Source organism: Mirounga angustirostris, unplaced genomic scaffold (assembly GCF_029215605.1).
Source record: "Mirounga angustirostris isolate CCGP_5_RB_7025 unplaced genomic scaffold, mMirAng1.0.hap1 SCAF_5, whole genome shotgun sequence".
Lineage (NCBI taxonomy): Eukaryota > Metazoa > Chordata > Mammalia > Carnivora > Phocidae > Mirounga > Mirounga angustirostris.
The window spans coordinates 68,751,926-68,774,840 of NW_026991713.1; the positions used below are offsets into that span (position 1 = coordinate 68,751,926).

The 22,915-nt window shown below is 36.2% G+C and overlaps 1 protein-coding gene and 1 pseudogene across 1 annotated transcript in view; one reads left to right on the forward strand and one right to left on the reverse strand.

Moving 5' to 3' along the window:
• Positions 1-22,915, forward strand: part of ADAMTS20 (ADAM metallopeptidase with thrombospondin type 1 motif 20) — a 171,018-nt gene that overhangs the window by 42,489 nt on the left and 105,614 nt on the right. The window contains exons 5-11 of the mRNA XM_045873599.3: positions 4,337-4,420; positions 4,927-5,051; positions 6,380-6,420; positions 16,354-16,459; positions 18,277-18,423; positions 20,416-20,557; positions 21,981-22,085. Coding sequence (XP_045729555.1) covers positions 4,337-4,420; positions 4,927-5,051; positions 6,380-6,420; positions 16,354-16,459; positions 18,277-18,423; positions 20,416-20,557; positions 21,981-22,085 — 750 coding nt within the window. The remainder of the gene's footprint in view (positions 1-4,336; positions 4,421-4,926; positions 5,052-6,379; positions 6,421-16,353; positions 16,460-18,276; positions 18,424-20,415; positions 20,558-21,980; positions 22,086-22,915) is intronic.
• On the reverse strand, positions 1,257-1,331 carry LOC123845038 (U4 spliceosomal RNA; annotated as a pseudogene).

Here is a 22,915-nt window from a genome sequence, read left to right on the forward strand (position 1 = left end):
AAACTTCCTTGTAACTAGTAATAGAGCTAGAACTAAAACCAGGGTCTCTTGACTACATAACAGTTCTCTGAGGCCATGGTCAAGTGACCATAGCAGGGCAATGTCATGAAACACATTAGGGTTCTGAAAGAAATTTTTGTACCAAGAGCTAATTAGAAGGGCTTAGAGTGGAATGCTGAAATTCCCTAAGATAGATACAATGGTTAGAGCTAAAACCAATAAACTTATAAATGTATTCATGAAGAAGTAGCAAACATGGTACCCTACCATCATGGAAATCTAATATGGGGTGGTAGTTTGGGAATGAGAGAAGCACATTGTACATGCCAATTAGAAAAGCCTCTGAGTAATGAAATGGGCCTTGTCATCTGCCTGCTCCACGATTCCATTTAATTGAATAGTTATACCATAAACCTTTAAATATCCAAATATAGTAGAAGATATATATATTGAATATGAGCACATAGATGATGGTCAGCACATACAGTAGGAAATGCATACAATTAAATAGGATATCCTTAATTACTTCATGATACCATTTTAGTATAAAAGCAAAATATCTGAGTTTTTGGGGGAGAGGTGTGTGTGAAGAATTAAGCTGAGCCCTCTGTTTTTGTAATTTTTGCCTCTAAAAGAATAAGGTTTTATTATTTTTAAGTTTTCATTTAAATTCCAGTTAACATACCGTGTAATATTAGTTTCAGGTGTACAATATAGTGATTCAACACTTCCATACAACACCCGGTGCTCATTATAGCAAGTGTGCTCATTAATCCCCCCACTCACCTCCCCTCTGGTAACCATCAGTTTATTCTCTATAGTTAAGAGTTTGTTTCTTGGTTTGCCTCTCCCCCTCCGACTTTGTTTCTTAAATTTCACATTTGAGTGAAATCATACGGTATTTGTATCTGACTGATTTATTTCACTTAGCCTAATACTCTAGCTCCATCCATGTCATTGTAAATGGCAAGATTTCATTCTTTTGTATAGCTGAGTTATATTCCGTTGTAGATATATATGCCACATCTTATAGAGACGTTACAGGTGCAGTATCTGGTTCCTTCTGAAACTCAATATTTTTAAGACTGTATATTTCGTAGCTGATACTAAAATATCCGGATTGTCATTGATAGTCAACATCTTTGGGGCAATGAGTAGAGAAATTAGCTATGTAGATACTTCATAGTACTTAAGCTTTTTTCTCTGTGGTGTAACTGGGAATGCATGGTTTCCTGTGGCATAGAAGTCTTCACAACTGTTCATTTTTCAATCAGCAATAATCGCACCTCAGATAAACTTCGTTGGCTACGATACTGCCACAGTGCAAAGCTCACAACTGTTCATTTTCAAGGCAGGGGGAGAGCCTTTGTGCATACCTTTGAGGTGTATTATTTACTTTGTAATTTGACTTAGAAAAACAACCACTTTTAAACTCACTGAATCAGAGGATAACTCGGTAGTTACAAGTATGGGTATACTTTATTTTCCCTGGGAGATAAGTATTTTTTTTTAAGTTACATGGAAAAGATCAGTTCAGCTACAAATTACCACAGCTCCCATTTTCAAGTGAGCAGTACTGCAGTGTTAACAGACCTGCTTGAAATTGCCAACCATTTGATTGTCCCTGTTTTAACGTACTCTCAACCCCACAAGATGCCCACTTTTGCCAAAAAGGGCTACTGCTGGAGCTGAAGGCACCACCATTGGTAGACCATTGTAAACATTTGTGGCCGTGCAGCTAAAGCAACAGAAAAGGTGCTGGAATGTGTATTGAAGTCCATGCTGACCCTACAGTGTCCGCATTTCCAGAGATGCTTTGGGCTCTGGTTGTGGTTGTACTCCACGTAGCAAAACAGCAGCAACCATGTATATTATTTAGTTATATTGAAACCGCCTTGGCTGCTAGTACTTCCAGCAAATTCTAAGCTTCAGAAGGTCAGGGTCCATGTCTTCCTTAGCTCTCTGGGTTGCTAGCCAACAAAGCAGGGTGTTGATGCTGAACATTTATAAAAAGATGAAACAAGTAGTAACTCCTCAAGCAATTGCTATCTTGGTTTGGGTAGTGGTCCGGGAGATGGTGGTTCAGGTTTCAGAAACTTTAAGCTGAGGTATAGTTGACAAAGTGTACAGCAGTGATTCGAGTGATTTGACAACTCTACATGTTATGCTATGCTCACTGCAAACTTAGCTACCATTTGTCACCATACAATGGTCTTACAACACCGTTCACTGTATTCCCTATGCAGTACCCTTCATCCCCATGACTTATTCCATAACTGGCAACTTGTATCTCCCACTCTCTTTCACCCATTTTGCCCATTCCCCACCCCCTCCCCTCTGGCAACCACCAGTTTGTGCTCTGTATTTACGAGTCTATTAATGCTTTGTTTTGCCTTTTAGATTATATGTATAAGTGAAATCATATGGTATTTGTCTTTTCTGGTCTGACTTATTTCACTTAGCATTATAGTCTAGGTTCCTCCATGTTGTCACAAATGGCAAGATATTGTTCTTATGGCTGAGTAATATTCTGTTACGTATATACCGTGTCTTAACCATTCATCTATCAGTGGACACTTAGATTACTTCCATATCTTGGCTAGTGTAAATAATGCTGTTGTAATAAACATAAGGGTGCATATATCTTTTTGAATTAGGGTTTTCTTTGGGTAAATACCCAGTAGTGGAATTACTGGATCATATGGTATTCCTATTTTTAATGTTTGAGGAACCTTTATACTGTTCCACAGTGATTGCAGCCACTTTACATTCCCATCCATGCTGCACAGAGGTTCCTTTTTCTCCACATCCTCACCAACACTTATTTCTTGTCTTTTTGATATCTTATGGTTTTGGTTTGCATTTCCCTGGTCAGTGATGTTGAGCAAATTTTCATGTGTCTGTTGGCAATGTGTATGTCATCTTTGGAAAGATGTCTATTCAGGTCCTCTGCCTTATTTTAATCAGATTGTTTTTAAGTTCTTTATATATTTTGATACTGATCCCCATTGAATATATCATTTGCAAACGTCTTATTTAGTAGGTTGCCTTTTAATTTTGATGATGGTATCCTTGGTTGTGCAAAAGCTTTTTATTTTGGTGTATTCCTCGTAGTTTAGTTTTGCTTTTTTCCCCTTGCCTGAGGGGACTTACCAAGAAAGATGTTACTGAGGTCATTGTCAAAGAGACTACTGCCTATCTTTGGAAAAAATTTTCATTACATGGGTGGCCCGGGTCCTGAGGGGATTATGTCTCTGAAGGAGTGCAAGACCCTGAGGCATTGGATGTGGAAGAAACCTCTACTGCAGAGGAACCTTTATGATGGCTACAAGTAGAGGAGATGAATCTGGTGAATTAGCACCTTAACGAGGAATCACAAACTGAGCCCAGGGAGAGGGCCTCATAGAATTGCTTTTTTCAGTCTTGGAGAATTAAAGACCAGGTTGTGACCTGTGACCTCTTCTAGGGTTCCTTATGTGATTTTTGGATGAATCTGTTTCCGTGGATTCCAGTAGTGCTAACCATTAAAAATTATAAGCATACTCAGAATTGGAAATATGTAGCCATTGTGGAAAATATTAGGTAAAACTACCAGAAAAATAGGTAAAACTTATATATTTTTATGGAGAATAATAGTTGTGTAAATTATGGATTGTGACACAGAATGAAGTGAAATTCCTGCTGAATCATCTATTTTCCAAGCTCTCAGTGTTCAGGTTACTTGAGAACTTTGTTAAAATGCAGATTGATTCACTGGTCCAGGGTGGGGCCTGCAATTCTGCGTTTCTAATCAGCTCTAGGGTATGCTGCTGATCTCAGTAGTAGGTTTAAAGGATACTGGTTCTCAAGCTCAGGTTCACGTTGGAATCATTAAAAAATGCTGGGGAAATTTAAAAGATACTGATGCCTGCATCTCAACCCTAGAGATTCTGATCTAATTTGTAAGGGATGTGGCCTGGGCGTCTGGATTTGTGAAAAGGCCCATAGGAGGTTCCAGCATGCGGCTGAATCAGAGAATTGATGTTCTAGGACTGGTTTCAATTTATGTTTGAGAAGAAATAACTCATTTAGGCATCTAATCCTACACTTTTTAAATAAAACACTTTCAGTATAATTTTATTAACAGTTATTACATCAAAATTTACATTTACAACATCTAAAGGACTGTCTTAGAAGAGCATATGTAATAAGACTTTAACACTAAGAAGATAGAACATATTCTCATTATAGCACAGCACAATATTAATTAAGTACAATTCTATTAAGAACTAGAAGTAAACTCCGGTGCTGCTTAACATTCTACAATCCAGATAATCCTACATTTTTTTCCTTGCAGGTTGCAGCAATCTACAAGGACTCAAGTATTGGAAATCTTATCAACATAGTAATTGTAAAATTAGTTGTAATTCATAATGAACAGGTAAGAAACAGGCCTGAAGTTAGTAATCTTAATTGTAGTAGGCTTCTAGTAACAATATATATAGATCACAAAATTGTTATTGGAAATGAGATATTCCTAAAATTTACATTTAAAAACTTGATTTGAAAAGGAGTGAGATTAACTTTTTATATTGTGATGGAAACAAAAAGAAAGGAAGTAATAAAAACACCTTAAAAACTTAAGGCTTAAAAACAATGAGGTATTCCTTTTATAATCCTGTCATTGAAGGATTTAAAATACAGTTTTTTAGAAGTTTTTTTGATCCTCAGTATTGGATGGTTACATTGAAAAGTTCTCACTAGATCCCCTTTTGACCATGTCTTAAGTATTGCTAAAATATTCCTGAATAAATACGAGGGAGAAATGCCACTTCACTTGCCTCTGAAAATGCTATTTAATAAATTGCAAGGATGCTGACAAGCTTGGAGAGAAAAGGGGCTATGGATGTTTTAATGTAATATTGAATTGCTCATTTTTTTGTGTAGGAAGGACCAGTCATCAGTTACAATGCAGCTACCACATTGCGTAACTTCTGTTTATGGCAACAAACTCAGAATGTTCTTGATGATGCTCACCCTTCTCACCATGACACTGCTGTTCTTATCACTAGGTACAGTTTTAGAAATAACCCTTCCAACTGCAGTTGTTTACCCTTTCTCTCCTGCATGATCACTGATACTTCTTGTTACCTTAATTCTTTATCAGTAATACACAGAAGTGTTCTATGAGAACTTGTATTGCAAAAGATACTATTGTATGAAAACATTATTCTTGCAGACCAGAATGCTAGTTGATTCCTTAGGAAATTAGCAATGTTAGGTTGTTGAGTAATGGATTGACCAAAACAAAATAATTTCCTTACTTAGGGACAGAATTATGAAAAATAATTGCAAGTAAACATAGTTGTGGAACTGAATATAGGTTATGTTCATTCCCCACTTGATATTTTAATTGCTTGGAAAGAAGAGCTTTTGAATTTAATTGGTTGTCTACTTTTTGGACTTCTTGTACTTTAAAAAAAAAATCTGTGTTTTGATGTTCAATACATGTCTTAATTACTAGAGTGCATTTATGAGGGTATTGCTCAACCTGCTTAAGGAAAACAACTTCTGCTATTATAAAATGATTGTGCATTTTACAAGCACCACTATATATTGTTAATTCATGCCTTTGCTTCAGCAACACTGATGGCTACCAGGATATTTAGATTTTAGGATTGGTTGGTTGACAAAAGGAAATAATTCTTCCACTTAAGGGACAGACTCCGAAATCTCTGCTTTCTAGAACTCTGAAATGAAACACTTAGTCCATATAAAATAGCTGTAAAATTTTAGAACTAAAGCAAAATTGACTTAATTTTATACACCATATTATATTATCAGTCCATGGTTCTTCCCTGGATTGTAATTAGAGGCCAAGCAACAAAGATTGGAGATAATGAATTATAAAATGGGAGGTAGACAAAGGAAGCTAGAAGAGGGAGACCATAAGAAATGACAAGAGAACTGTCAAATTGAATGCGTAGAGACTAAGTAATGCAGAAGAAAAAAGTAAGCAATTTGGTAATATCTGAGAACGTTATCTGTGGTGGAGAATAATAGCTGAAGCTCATAATGATGTTGGAACATCTAGAAAAGCATAAACTATATTACACATAGAGCATAAATAAAGGCAGAAGTGAAAAATACACTTAGAAAGTTTATCGTTGAACGTGGTTAAAGCTTCAGCTCTTTTCAGCAGTCACTTTTATATAGCATGCATTGCTTATTGGTATATACAAATGGTGTATTATCCTAGGTTCAAATTATTGAGAGCTTAATAAGATCTGGATTTGGAAGTGAGTTTGTGGTAATAGTCACATCATAGTTCAAGCTTCTTTATCTTTGTTTTGACTTGTAAAAATATTTTCTGAAATGCTTCAAACTTTTTTGTTTTAAGGGAAGACATTTGTGGAGCTAGAGAGAAATGTGACACATTGGGTAAGTTACTTTGCAAATTAAATATAACTTCTAGAGATGCCCGGGTGGCACAAGTTGGTTAAGCATCTGACTCTTGGTTTTGGCTCAGGTTGTGATCTCAGGGTCGTAAGATAGAGCCTTGCAACCAGCTCTGCGGTCAGCATGGAGTCTGCTCAAAACTTTCTCCCCCTCCCCCCAGCTTGTGTGTTCTCTCTCTCTCAAATAAAAAAATCTTTAATAAATATATGCTTTACTGAATTGTTTAAAATGTTTATTTTCCTTTTACATTGTAATCATTTTGATTGTCTTGATTAATGATTGTCATTATTAGCTTCTGCCTCAATACATTTTAAAGAATAAGAACTGATATTGTGCCAATTACTACATACATATAAAATATATGCAAATTTAAAGCAAAATAATAAAAAATAATAAAATGAATAGCCATAAATCCACCACCAGATTTAAGAGCCAAAACTTAATACACTCATATGGCCTTTGCTAAGTCCTTATTCTATCCCAAGAGGTAGCCAATACCATGAATTTTATATGTTCCAGTTCCTTTCATCCATATTGAAAAATAATCCTATATATCTATATGTTCATAAAAGAAACTGGTTTTGCTTCTTTTTGAGCATTGTAGTTGTACTTCATGGATTTTCACTCCTGTATAATAATTCATCCTCAGTTTACATATTTATACGCTATTAGTGGATATTTGGACCAATTCCAGGTTTTCATAATGAACTTCACTTTAAAATCTAGGGTATATTCCTACAATTGAAATTGTTATTAAATTTGCTGATGTTCAACTTTGGTATATCTTAAAGTGGTTGTACCAATTTACATCTTTATCAATAATGTATAAACATTCCTTTTGATTATGTCCTCAACACAATGTACCTTCAGATTTATCATTTTTTTTTTTAAGATTTTGTTTATTTATTTGAGAGAGAGAGAATGAGAGACAGAGAGCATGAGAGGGAGGAGGGTCAGAGGGAGAAGCAGACTCCCTGCCGAGCAGGGAGCCCGATGCGGGACTCGATCCAGGGACTCCAGGATCATGACCTGAGCCGAAGGCAGTCGCTTAACCAACTGAGCCACCCAGCCGCCCCAGATTTATCATTTTTGCCAATCTAAATGTAATATATTTCATTATAGTAGTAATTTTCAGTTCTATGATTATTGAGTTTGAACATCTTTTCATATCTACTGGCCATTTATATTTCCTTTACTCTGAGGAATTAAAGAAATATGACCTATTTTTCCACTGTGGTGGTTGTCATTTTCTTACTTTTTTTTTTTTTTTTTGAATTAAAAATTTTTTTCCAGGGGTGCCTGGGTGGCTCAGTCGCCTGGGTGTCTGCCTTTGGCTCAGGTCATGATCCCAGGGTCCTGGTATCGAGCCCCGCATCGGGCTCCCTGCTCAGTGGGAAGCCTGCTTCTCTCTCTCCCACTCCCCCTGCTTGTGTTCCCTCTCTCACTGTGTCTCTCTCTGTCAAATAAATAAATAAAATCTTTAAAAAAAAATAAAATTTCAATTAGCCACCTTATAGTACATCATTAGTTTCAGATGTAGTGCTCAATAATTTATCAGCTGCGTATACACATCCAGTGCTCATCACATCATGTGCCCTCTCCTTAATGCCCATCACCCAATTACCCCATTCCCCACCCAATTACCCCATTCCCCACCCAACTCCCCTCCAGTAACCCTCAGTTTGTTTCCTATACTTAAGAGTCTCCCATGGTTTTTCTCCCTCTCTGATGGCTTCCCATTAGTTAGGCTTTGTTTTAAAGTCTATTTTGTCTCATAAGTATTGCTACCCTAGCTTTTTTTCCCCCCACTTCCAATTGCATGGAATATGTTTTTACATCTCTTCACTTTCAGTCTGTGTGTCTTTAGGTCTGAAGTGTCTTTTAGGCAGCAAATAGATCGGTCTTATTTGTTATCCAGTCAGTCACCTGATGCCTTTGGAGCACTTAATCTATTTACATTTAAGGTAATTATCGATAGGTATGTACTTATTGCCATTTTGTTAACTTTTTTTAGTTGTTTTGTAGTTCTCTGTTCCTTTCTTGCTCTCTTCACTTGTGATTTGATGACTTTCAATGTTATGCTTGGATTCCTTTCTCTTTTTTGTATGTATATCTATTATAGGTTTTTGGTTTGTGGTTACTATGAGTTTTGTATATAACACCCTACATATATAGCAGTATTTTAAGTTTGTTTCTTAAATTCAAGGACATTCTAAACTCACTACATTTTACTCCCACATACTCCATGTTTATGTATTTGATGTCATTTTTTTTAATCTTTCATTTTGTGTATCCCTTAACTAAAGATAAAGCTGATTTTACTACTTTTGTCTTTTAATCCTCAGTGCAGCTTTATAAGTGATTGCTCTACTACTTTGTAAGGCCAGTTTAGTGGTGATGAACTTTTTTGTTCTGGGAAACTTTCTTTCTCCTTCAATTCTAAATGATAACCTTGTTTGGTATAGGGTATTCTTGGTTGTAGGTTTTTTTTTTTTCCCCTTTCAGCACTTTGACTATATCATGCTATTCCTTTCTGGACTGCAGTTTTTGCTGAAAAGTCAGCTGTTAATTTAATGGATGTCCCCTTGTATGTTAAGTAGTTTTTCTTTTGCTGTTCTTAAGATTCTTTTTTTTTTTTTTTTAAAGATTTTTTATTTATTGATTTGACAGAGAGAGACATAGCGAGAGAGGGAACACAAGCAGGGGGAGTGGGAGAGGAAGAAGCAGGCTCTCAGCCAAGCAGGGAGCCCGATGTGGGGCTCGATCCCAGGACCCTGGGATCATGACCTGAGCTGAAGGCAGACGCTTAACGACTGAGCCACCCAGGCGCCCCTGTTCTTAAGATTCTTTAACTTTACACATTTTAATTATTAGGTGTTTGGGTGTAGACTTCTTTGGGCTCATCTTGTTTGAGGCTATATGCTTCATGGACCTGGATGTGTTTCCTTCCTCAGGTTAGGGAAGTTTTCTGCTATTTCTTCAAATAAGTTTTCTGCCTTTTCTCTTTCTAGGACCCCAAAATGCATATGTTAGTACACTTGATGTTGTCTTAGAGGCCCCTTAACCTATCCTCAGTTTTTAAGTTCTGTTTTCTTTTGCTGTTCAGCTTGGATGATTTTCACTACTGTGTCTTCCAGATTGCTGATTAATTCTTCATCCTCTGATATGTTGATTCCCTTTACTGTATTTTTCATTTCGGTTATTCTTCAGTTTTGACAGGTGCCTTTGTATATTTTTTTATCTGTTGAAGTTCTGAGTTCATCTACTCTGAAGTCTGGTGACCATTACTTTGAACTCTTTATCTGGTAGGTTGCTTATCTCCATTTCATTTGGTTCTTTTTCTGAGGTTTTATCTTGTTCTCTTGCTTAGAAAATATTTCTGTCTCTTCATTTTGTCTGACTTTCTGTGTTTGTGTATTAGGTAGGTCAGCTGTATCTGCTGGTGTTAAAGGTATTGTCCTTTTGTAGAAGGCATCCTGTGCATCCCAGAAGTATAGTCCCTCTGGTCACTAGAACTAGGTGCTCTGGTGGTGTCCTTTGTGTGAAGTGCATGCACTCTACTGTTTAGACTACAACTGCTGTGGGTGCACCAGTGGGTGAGGCTGGCCTGTAGTCTGATGGCTATAATGCCTGGCTCTCCGTGCCATGGGCACACTAGTGGGTGGGCTGGCCCCTGATATGGCTGACTGATAGGACTGGTTGCTGTTGTGTGCTGGTCAGTATAGTTAGAACCCAGTGTGATTGGTTCCAATCACACTGTGATTGGATTGTAGTTGTGCTGTTGGACAGGGCTAGCATCCTACACTAGGCTGAAGGACAGCTAGGAAATATTGCCTCCCAAAGCTTGTGTTCCTGGAGAAAGTTCCTACAGATTCCTGCCCCTTTGGCACATGCCCTAAAGTTAGTAAACAAAATCTCCTTCATGTATGGCCCAGGTGCTTTTCAAACTGCTACCTCTGTGTTGGGTCTTAGAGTGAGTGAGATTGTGGGTGGGTCCTTTCAGAGCAGAGTCTCCATTTTCTATTACCCTCTAGCTCTCCTGGAGTCCTGCTGATTTTCACAGCCAGACAAGGAGGCTCATCTTCCTGGTGCGTATCTTCCAGGTGGGAGGGAGTGCCTGATGTGGTGGTGCTTGAAACCCTAACTCCTCCGGAAGGAACCCTGTACCTGTGATATTCCTCCTGCTTGTGGGTTGCCTTCCTAGGAATTTGGTTCCCAGTAAGCCTGTTATCAGTGCCCCTTCTACTCTTCTCAATGTGGCTTTTTCTTAATATCTTTAGCTTTGGAATTGCTGTTCCAGTAGTCTTCGGTTTGTTCTTAGGGAGTTCCTCTGTATGTAGCTGCAGCCTTGATGTGTCTGTGGGAGGAAATGAGCTCAGGTTCCTCCTACTCCTTCAGTTCCCCCTTGCCCAGGCATGTGCTTTCTTTTCTTAAATGGTTTTATTTTTGCAGACATTGATATGAGTATTTACTTAAAATAATAAATTCCTTTTATAGATTTTCTAATGTTATACCAATCTCGTAGGAATTTTTTTTTAACTGTTAGATTCCATTCCATGGATGTATTTTCAGGAATGAAGTGACCTTTTATCATACTTGTCTAATTTTGATACCAGGTTTTATTCACCTTTTAGAACTGGTCAGGGTATACTATTTTTTTAATTCTCTGGAAGATTTTATAGAATATTTTAATGATCTATATCTTGAAGCTTAGGTGATCCCACCTAGTGAACCATCTGTTTCATGGGGTTTTGTTTTGTTTTATGGGGTTTTTTGGGAAAAAATTTTAACTAATTTCTCCAGTGGTAATCAGACTATATTTTTTATCTTCTTGAATGTATTTAAAAAGCACTACTTACTAGATATTTCACTGTTATTAGTAAAATTTATTAGCTTAAATTTTCATAACATTTTTCCTTTATTTTTTACTGAAATATAACTGACAATGTTACATTAGTTTCAGGTGTATAGCATACTGATTTGACAATTCTATACATTACTCAATGCTCATCACAATAAGTGTAGTCACTGTCACCTTAAGATATTATTACAATTTTATTGACTGTATTCCCTATGCTGTGTACTTACCATCTCTGTGACTTATTTTATAACCGAGAGTTTGTACCTCTCGATCCCCCTTCATCTGTTTCACCCATCCCCTCATCTACCTCCCTTCTGGCAACTTCCAGTTTGTTCTCTGTACTGAAGAGTATTTTGTTTTTCAGATTCCACATATTAGTGAAATCCTATCATATTTCTCTTTCTCTGACTTACTTTACTTAGCATAATACACTCTAGATTTATCCATATTGTTGCAAATGGCAAGATTTTATTTTTTATGGCCGAGTAATATTCCATTGTATATATACACCACAGCTTCTTTATCCATTCACCTTTCAACAGATACGAGTTGCTTCCATATCTTGGCTATTTTGTAAATAATGCTGCAGTAAACATAAGGGTATGTATATCTTTTTGGATTAGTGTTTTTGTTTTCTTTTTTTTTTTTTTTTGTTTTTGTTTTTTTTTTTTTAAAGATTTTTTATTTATTTATCTGAGAGAGAGAATGGGAGACAGAGAGCATGAGAGGGGGAGGATCAGAGGAAGAAGCAGACTCCCTGCCGAGCAGGGAGCCCGATGCGGGACTCGATCCTGGGACTCCAGGATCATGACCTGAGCCGAAGGCAGTCGCTTAACCAACTGAGCCACCCAGGCGCCCCAGGATTAGTGTTTTTGTTTTCTTTGGGTAAATACCCAGTAATGGAAATCACTAGGTCATGCAGTATTTCTATTAATTTTGGAGTACCCTCCATATTGTTTTCCACAGTGGTTGTACCAGTTTACCTTTCCACTAACAGTGCATGAGTGTTCCCTTTTCTTCACATTCTTGCTAACTCCTATTATTTCTTGTATTTTTGATACCAGTCATTTTGACTGAGGTGTGAGGTGATACTTCATTATGGTTTTGATTTGCATTTCTCTGACGATTAGTGATGTTGAGCATATTTTCATATGTCTGTTGGCCATCTGTACATCTTCTTTGGAAAAATGTCTATTCAGGTCCTCTGCCCATTTTTTAATTGGATTGTTTTTTGAGTTAAGTTCTTTATATATTTTTGATATTAATTCCTGTTGGATATATCATTTGCAAATATTCTTATTCAGTAGGTTGCCTTTTCATTTTGCTAATGGAGTCCTTTGCTGTGCAAAAGCTTTTTATTTTGGTGTAATCCCAATAGTTACGTTTGCTTTTGTTTCCCATGCCTCAGGAGACATGTCCATAAACATGTTGCTAAGGCTGATGTCTAAGAGATTATTGCCTGTGTTTTCATTTAGGAGTTTTATGGTTTCAAATCTCACATTTAGGTCCTTAATCCATTTTGAACTTATTTTTATGTATGATGTAAGGACATGGTCAGTTTCATTCTTTTGCATGTATCTTTCCAGTTTTTTTTTTTAAGATTTTATTTATTTATTCATGAGAGACAGACAGAGAGAGAGAGAGAGTGAGAAGCAGGCTACCAAGGAGCAGGGAGCCCAATGTGGGACTTGATCCCTGAGCCGAAGGCAGACGCTTAACCATCTGAGCCACCCAGGCACCCTAGCTTCCCAGTTTTCGTAGCACCATTAGAGAAGAGACTATCTTTTCCCCATTTCATATTCTTGCCTCCTCATAGATTGCCCATAAGAGTGTGGTTTATTTCTGGGCTCTATCCTATTCTGTTGATCTGTGTGTGTGTGTGTGTGTGTGTGTATACGCGCCAGTGCCATACTCTTGATCACCGTAGTTTTGTAATATAGTTTGAAATCTGGGATTATGAAACCTCCAGCTTTGTTCTTCCTTCCCTGAAAGCATTTTTTTTAAGGGAGAGAGAGCGGGGGAGGGACAGAGGGAGAGAGAAAATCTTAGGCAGGCTCCATGCCCAGAGCAGAGCCCAATATGAGGCTTGATTTCACAACCCTGAGACCATGACCTGAGCCAAAATCAAAGTTGGGCTCTTAACCAACTGAGCCACCTAGATGCCCCATATCTTTGGTCTTTTTGATGACAGTTATTCTAACCGGTGTGGAGTGTGGTTTTGATTTGCATTTCCTTGATGATTAGTGATATTGAGCATTTTTTCATATATTTGTTGACAATTTGTATGTCTTTTGAGATTTGATCCTTAATAATATTGACATGTCTGTTAATAATATGTAATGCTTATGAATAATTTAACTTTTTGAAGTTGGACGCTTAACTGACTGAGGCACTCAGGCACCCCTGAAATCATTCATTAGGGTAATGATAATAATAGCTGACCTATCTGGAGTGCTTACTGTGTATCTTACACTATTGTAAGGTTTTATGTGATTTAACTCATTTAATCTTCACAGCAAACCTATGAAGTAAGAACAACTTTCAGTTTCATAGATAAGAATAAATAATTTGCCTAAGGCTGCACAACTCGTATTAGCACAAATATTAGTATTTTATTTTCTCTTCTAAAATAGGTGGGAAAATTACTAGGTATCTTGATATATGTTATCTTCCGTAGATATCATTGTCCCACTCTCTGAGCCCTTTTTGCAAAGTATGTTGAAAATGATTTTCATTCTTTAAAATGGCTAGATTGGGTGATTGTGCAGTTTCTTGAACTTCCAAACACAGGGAACCTGTATCAGATTTCGGCCCATCCTACTTTATTCTGTCTCTGACTGACCACTTTTATAGAACCCAATATCAGCTTGAATGAATTTAGGCACAAACCATCAATTAGCTGCCTGGTGCCATGTTATATATTCACTTTGATTTGTTGTTGTTCTTGTCTGTTTATGGGCATATTTGAGTTGGGTCTTTAATCATATACAATACATACTTCCATAGATCTGTTATGTGATTAAAACATTTAGCTTGGAATATAGTCCCTTAAAGCGTGAAACATAAAATTTGGGTGATAATAGAGTCAATATTTTGTTTGAAATATCTACATAGTCCTGAAAATGAATAGATGGAAATTGAGCCATTTTTAACAGATTGAAAATACTAAAGGTGACACAGGAATAGCAAGATATTCAATAAAAATGTGTTTAGTTTTAACTTCTACTAAAGGAGAAATATAAAATTGACTAAAATTGAGTAAAAAAGTGCACATACAAGTAGAAAGTCATACTTTAGGAAAACAATAATTCTTTCATTCTTGGGATAGCACACTGTTAAATAATATTTTTTTCCTTGCTCATTTTTGGCCTTGATTCTAAGAAAATGCTTTTGGGGGGGACCTTTGCCCAAGCCATCCCTTTGGCTGTGCGTTCAGAAAGAGAGCAAATACTTTTTGTTTTGTTTATTAAAATTAAAAAAGTATTGGTGATTGAACTTGTTAGTCTGAATTGTCCAGCACTTTTAGATCCTCAGTTCAAAGTTTTTTAAAGCACAACAAAAACATTCTCATTGTTAGGAAATTTACCTTAATGCTAGGAAAATGTCCATGCTTTTAAGTTTTATGAATGAAAGAATACAGAGGAGTATAGAGCTAAAGCACAATAGTTGATACAGGTCTTACTCTATATTAAGAAATTTCTAAATGCAAAAACTTTCCAGTAAGAAACTGGCTATATATGAAAAATTCTTTTTAATGAAAGGAATTGTCCTAGGAGAGCAGATAATTTACAAGAAAATACTGGAGGAAAATAGTAGCAGAAACTATGCTATTAAGGTAAATAAATGCCAACTGAGTTGATGGACTATGGATTGTTGTAAGGAACATTTATTTTCAATTTCTTATTCTAGAGTATTTTAAAGACTCTATCAGCTGTAATTTTTGTCTTTGCTGTCCAGTCTGTTCATACTGTATCTTTCAGCAGCATATTGGCATTGCATGATATTCTTTATATTAAAGAGTGAATAGATCTTAAGAGGATACATTTTCTAAAATATTTTCAAAATTATTGGATGCCTTAAATAAGTGAATCATTTTATTTAACATATATTAGATGCCAGGTGCTATTCTATGCACTTAACATATAATCACTCATTTAATTATAAGTACATAATTGTATACTGCCTCAAAACTTTAAATATTAAAGCAAATTCATTGATCTATAGTGTTCTGTGCTATTTTCTATATTAGTTCTGTTACCAATTTAAACATTCATTGCCTTTTCTAGTATCCACACTAATGTTGCCTAAAATTTCATCCTTCCTGTAACAAATACTTTTTTTCCTCTTCCTTTTTTTAAACAATTATTCACCCCATATTTTGGGTTATTTTCTCCAGTAAAAGAATCCAGGAATTGGTAAAAAGATTTCAACTGCAGATAAATCATTCTGTTCTTTTTTCCTTCACCTTATAAAATATTTGTGATATTAACAGCCAACTCTGCATCCCTTTCTAAGTAGTAGTAATGGCAATAGTAAATGCTTTAACATTTAGTTCTTTATAGATGTGGTACCTATATACAATGGAATATTACTCAGCCATCAGAAAGGATGAATGCCCACCATTTGCATCGACATGATGGAACTGGAGGGGATTATGCTAAGTGAAATAAGTCAAGCAGAGAAAGACAATTATCATATGGTTTCACTCATATGGGGAACATAAGGAATAGCACTAGAAGACCATAGGGAAAGGAAGGGAAAACTGAATGGGAAAAAATCAGAGAGGGAGACAAACCATGAGAGACTATGGGCTCTGGGAAACAAAAGAGGTTTCAGAAGGGAGGGGTGTGGGGGGATGGGGTAGCCGGGTGATGGGTATTAAGGTGGGTAAGTGTTGTGATGAGCATTGGGTGTTATACGCAACTAATGAACCGTTGAACACTACATCAAAACTAATGATGTACTCTATGGGAGCTAACGAATGTAATAAAAAATAATTAGTTCTTTATGATTTGATGTTTCCCATTTTGAAATAAAAACATGAAATTTTTCAGGTTTAGCAGAATTAGGTACCCTGTGTGATCCTTTACGGAGCTGCTCTATTAGTGAAGAAAATGGACTCAGTGCTGCCTTTACCATAGCCCATGAGCTTGGGCATGTGTAAGTACCTTCTGCTACCTCAGTAATGTGCTTTCTATTAATCATTGCACAGAATGCCTAAAATTCCATCTTCAATTGAGTAATTAGCAGCTTTATGTCTTTAAAAATATTGTTAGTGTAATTTTCATCCCTGAAATGCTAACTCTGGCTCTTTTGTGATCTATGTTAGGTCAGACAGGCTGCACAGATCAACAGACTAAGCAAAGAACTAGAACTTGGGAATTCTTTTATTTCATTTACTGTATTGGATTACATGACAAGCACTTCTGGCCTCTATCCCTTGTTATCCCATACATGACCAGGTACTGTCCTCTTCCATCTTATGGGAGGGCCTGCAGGGGCTTCTGGTTCTGGGGAACTCCCGATAATATTTGTAATACCAACTCGTTGCTCTTATAGCTCAGAGCCCCAGCAGAGAATGTGGCATGTGGGAATTTCTTAATCATTAAAAGATTTTTTTAAAGTTATTTCTCCAGCTTCATAGTTGTTGTTGTTCTTTGTTTTTGTTTTTGTTTTTTTTTTGTAAAAATGAGGGGTTCTATCTGTTCCTGCATTATTAAAAATTCTACTGGGGTTCTATGCTCTAAGAATGGAGGCCATGATTCCCTGTGATAGCCTCGGAGCTCCCATGGGAAGTCAGAAACCCCTACAAACTCATCCTCTGAAAGGGATTCCATATGTGTACCCCCAGCACTCCTGGGATTTCTTGTTTATATGCTAATAAGGAATTGAGGCTAGAGTTGCCTCTCTTAGTTTGACTACATTTTCTTTTCCTGGTCATGCCCTACATCATTAGTATTCAACAGGAATAATTTCAAGTGGAAATCATTTTTATTAAACTAGTGCGTCTTCAGTTCCCTTTTAGCACGGTTATGTTTCATGATTGTCAGCAAGGTGCACACGCAAATTGTTGAAGTGAATTAGGCTCAGGAGCTTACCTGAGGGCTGTCGCTGTCTAGCAGCAACATCTGGGAAGCACTATTAGCTGGTTTCCAAGGCTACTAACTAATGGAAAACTGTTCTTGCAGAGACTACCATCTTAGCCATTTATTTTCTTCCTGAAAAACTCTTTAGGTGTCTTTAGAATATGGGTAAGTAGTTTAATTAAAGGACTGATTTTTAAGTACAAATCTCAGCAGGCAAAGAGCTGAGCTAGGTGGTTTCAGTGTTCCTTCTAAATGCAAGTTCATACTTAGGTCCTCAAAAGAATGCATAGGCTCTGTTGCTGGCCAGCTAATTATTTAATATCCTGCTCTTAGGAAGATTTGATTTTGGAACGTTTTTGTTATTCCAGTTCGATCAATAATCACTTACTGAGTATAGACCAGAAACAGTACTGAGGCTGTTTCATATAAAACAGATGGATACTATAGAATGATAAGGAATTAGCGATTAAAGAAGTTTTGATACTGTATTAATAGTGATCTGCAAACTAATGTGGTATCACTTTTATGTGATCTACCTACACACATCTCTTAGGATATGCATGCTGAAACCTGCAAGTATTTATGTGAATGCTATATCCATTATCGTGGTGAGGTGAGCCAGAGTCCACATATTTTGATTGTTTGGACTCACATACCAAATCAGCAGATTGTGCTACCAATCAAAGTTATAATCTGCTGTTTCTCAGATGATGTGCTTCTGAACATGAAGATAACCTTGGTTTTATAATGCTTTATGGGAGAGATCAAGAGTATAAATTTTGATGTGATTGGATTTATCTGTATTTTACCTTATTAGGGTAAGAGATCTGTTATTAATGTTGTATTCATATTTTCATATTCTTTTTTTTAAGTGTTTATTTTTATTTTTAGATTTAATGTTCCACATGATGATAGTTTTAAATGTAAGGAAACTGGAATTAAACATCAATATCATGTAATGGCTCCAACTTTAAATTACCACACAAGTCCTTGGACCTGGTCAAAATGTAGTCAGAAATATATCACTGAATTCCTAGAGTAAGTCTGAAATTATATTACTTTATTTAAATAATGAAACCTTTATTAGACTATAGAACTTGAAATTTATATGTTCTTTTAAAGTGGTTCAATTTCTGTTTAGTTTTTCTGTTTAAATTTAACTGTACTTTGTACAAATGTGTTTTTTAAAAAAGGAAAGAGCTGTATATACATATTTCACTCCTAAAATATTTTAGGAGGGGGACAGGTCAGACCTAGCTATCTTTTTTTTTTTTTTAACAGTTTAGGTGCTCTATTAGGATCACCCCTTTTCGAGGGGAGCCCTACTGAGATTCACAGCTTCCTTGTGTATGTTTGCATTTTTTCAGAAGCTACTGGGTAGTATTTTGAGAGGAGTTTGAGTAGCTCATGTTTGAGGTGTCTTTGAAGGACAGACGATAGCTGAAGTCAAACTATGCACATTCCAAATAGCTGTGTACAGCCAGAGAGATGTAGAGTCTATATGTTTACATATTCTTTTGGAGGATTTTCCTAGGTCTGAAGAAAGGAAGCAGATCCAGATTTTTCTTGCCTCGTCTCTCCATCTCCCACCAGGTTTCTTTACTTCCCACTTTTATTTAAATGGTATTTCTATCCTAGTTACTGGAAGTTGCCAAAAGGCAAGGCCAAGCTCTTTCCAGGGAATTTTTTTTTGTATAAATATGATATTCATTTCTTCTATATATTATAATCCCCGATCTATGCAGTTTCTGTTTACCTCTACTTATGAGAACTGTGGGAATGAATGTAACCATGCTTTGGAATATATGTTCATAAATACATCCCCAAATTATCAGTGATTATTTATCCTTGTATGGGGAGTTAATTTAAAAGCATAATACACGGGGGCACCTGGGTGGCTCAGTCGTTAAGCGTCTGCCTTCAGCTTGGGTCATGATCCCAGGGTCCTGGGATCGAGTCCCACATCTGGCTCCCTGCTCGGCGGGAGGCCTGCTTCTCCTTCTCCCACTCCCCCTGCTTTTGTTCCTGCTCTCGCTCTCTGTCAAATAAATAAAAATCTTTAAAAAAATAAGTAAAAGCATAATACATGGTTGCTGATCTATACGTGCTTCCATATAGCTTTGTTCAACGGCTAATTGAGTTATTGATTAACAGTACCAGTGGATGTGCTTATTTTTGAAAGGAGTTAATGGGATTCTCTACAATGGGAATTTTAAAAAATTTATATGTTCATTTTTAGACGAAATTGAATGTCTTTGTAGCCAGTAAAAATTTCTAAATTTTTAAATTATGGCAATGAAACAAATTGTTTCTACCTTTTTGGAACAAATTGTTTTTAACCCAATTGGAATGATTGAGCATTTTCAGTTTCCTAGACACTAGATACTGCATTACAAACTAGGAGTAATAAACACACATTTCCCCTGCTATTTACCACTTTTCTAAGTCCTTTATACATATACTCTGATAGAAACTGTCAAGGTGAATAGTATCACTGTTAACACAGATGAGAAAAACTCAGGCTCAGGGAAATTAATTTGTCCAGAGCCGTGCATCCTGGGAAGTGGTAGAACCAAAACGCAAACTCTACCTTTTTAAAGTGGAGACAACATGACACTGAAATTCCTTTGTTTTGTTGTCTAGAACTATTAATGTACTTTCTCAAATGATTTGAAAACTTTTAACACCTTGACAATTTGGGCATTAAATATAAGGCATTACTATTGGGCAACAAAATAGATCAAAAGTGTAGAGTGATTATATGAATAGTTTTCATAAATTATATTCTGATGAATTTGTCCTTGTTCTTTTTAAAAATTGTATCTTCAAAGCAGTTGTGGGGCTCAAATGAGAACAAACACCTTAAAAGTCCTTTGTGAATTGTGAGGTTTTCTTCCTGACTTTGATATGAATTGGTTTTTAAATTATGAAAAAATACTGATACTCTTTTTGAAAGTGTAGAACACAGTAAATGTGACAAAGAATCTTATACATCCATATATGTCACAATATTTTTGGTCATTGGTACAGTACTGGTCATGGGGAATGCCTTCTTGACAAACCAAATGGGAGAATGTATGATCTGTCTTCACAACTTCCTGGATTAATGTATGATGTAAACAAGCAATGTGAACTTATGTTTGGTCCTGGATCACAAGTATGTCCCTACTTGGTAAGAAAAATTCTGTCCTTTTTTTTTTTTTTTTAAACTACAAAGTTATAGTTAGAATATATTTCAAAAATGTACATTTATTCTCTCGAACAGAAGGTGAACTAATGTATCTTAGAAGTTTGTAAGTCTGAGAAATTTGCTGTTTGCCAGAAAGGGGTTAAAAAGGAAACTAAAACTGAGTACTTATTATATGCCATGTACTGTGTTAAGTACTTAAAAATTATCTTCATTAACCTTAAAAAATCCTATGTGAAGTATTCCCATTTAAAAAATAGACACTGAGAGGTTATTGAAAATTAAAAGCATTCAAATATTTATATTCAAATACTATTTTTTGGGGTAGGGGGAGAAAATTTAAGTGTCTTGATAATGAGTTATATTAAAGGCCCAGGGAACTTAATAGACTACATTTTAATTTACATAGATTTGAATCCATAGAAACGAAATTTAGGGCCTGTTGTTTAGTTATCACTAAACTCTTATTTTACAACTTTGAGGATTTTTCATAGGTCAGATATACTCCTAGGTCATGAGGATCATTGGACCAGGAATGCAGCCTCATTCACTCATTGAAATATGTATCCCCAGTGTTCAGGATCTGCCACAAACTAGGTGTCACCAACTAAATGCTCATTGAATGAATGAATGAATGAATGAATGAATGAATGATAGTAACAAAACAGTAAGTGCAGAGATAGGCAAAGCATATTCCGCATAGTAGTATTGTTTTTAAAATCTTAAATTTAAAATAAAAAATGTTACTAAGCTTTTAAATATCCACTATGGAGGAGGGAAGATTTAACTTAAATTTTTTTTTTTTTTTAAGGATACATTTCTTTTTTACCTGACTTACACACTAAATAAACTTTGAATTTAAATTCAGAAAAAGAAGAGAATTATCTTGGGTATAGCTCCCGTGAACCTCTGTGGATTTTGTTTCTTGTGAAAACTTGAGAACCCTTTGTTCAAAAGTTGAAAGTATGCATTATATTCACAGAGTAGGAAACCAGTACATTATACAGTATTTCTATGCACATTATTCATACATTCTATCATCTTATCAAAAGAAGCTTTTGGAAACTCATTGTGAATAACATTTTAACAACAAAAAGTTCTTTAGAAGAATGTCTTGCCAAGAGAAAAATGTCTCCCATAATTGTGAATATTTCCACCCTAATTTCTCTCTCCCGTTGTTCAATGTATGGTGAAAATCTGAAAGGTCTTAGAAAGTAAACATTGCCATTTTGTGTGTGTAGAGGTAAATCGATGACTAGAACTTAAAGATTCTTTTGCTGATTATTTCTAGCTCTGACCATGAAACCATGAAACCTGTAATTTCAATGTATAAACGAATGCCTTGCACTAAATCGATCCAGTGGTTGTCGTGTTCTTTTACTCTTGTCTGCTTTTTGTTTCCCTGCAGAAGCAATGCAGACGTCTCTGGTGTACGAGCGCAGAAGGAGTTCACAAGGGCTGTCGCACTCAGCACATGCCCCTGGCAGATGGGACAAACTGTGGTCCTGGGATGGTAGGTTTTCTCGAAGGGTGAGTCTTGTATCAAGAGATTATCCAAGGATGTGATCGCTCTGCATTTTGACGCTCTTCATTGTTCGTCAGCTCTTGCTGTGCTAGTGAATCAATGTTGCCATGTTGGTTCGATGTAGTACACAGTCAAGTGAATTGAATTTTTAATTTCACCCTTTTTTTTTTTCAAGATCTAGCAGATGAATGTTAAAGTTACAGTTATATAGGTAACTACATGGATAGTTATCTAATTATATTATAGACTTGTTAAGAGTGAGTATAGACATAAAGGTCCTAATATTTCAGCAATTTCCCCAAATTCAAGATGTTACCATTATATACATTTTTTCCCATAAAATCCAGTTAAGTATAATTGAAAGTTTTAAGTGGCTTCTTCAGATATTTATTGGTTGTAAATGTCTTAAAATATATCCCTTAAAATTGCCAAAACATTTTTACCAACATTTTTACCATTCTAACATCAGCATGAACTAATCTAAATCTGCAAACATGATGCTGAGTGATAGGGATCGGCGTGATAAATATGTAAGGATGAAGTCAGGTTGTACTTGGTGCTTCAGGATGAAGGCAACTTCCTTTGGCCTTGGTAGCCAGTGTTGTCTGCACTGAATAAATTTTAGTCTGTTCCACGCCTTTTCTGAGCTACCTCAGCAAAAATGGAGAACTTGCTTGGTGATGGGTTAGCGAGTACTGCCTCTTTTGTTAACTCCGCAAGTGGAAACTTGAGATGGGTTCACTAGCTGACCTTGTGCTTTACCAGCTGTTGCTTTTTGAAATGTTTTGTGCTTACTACCCTTGTCTCTGATGCCTTCC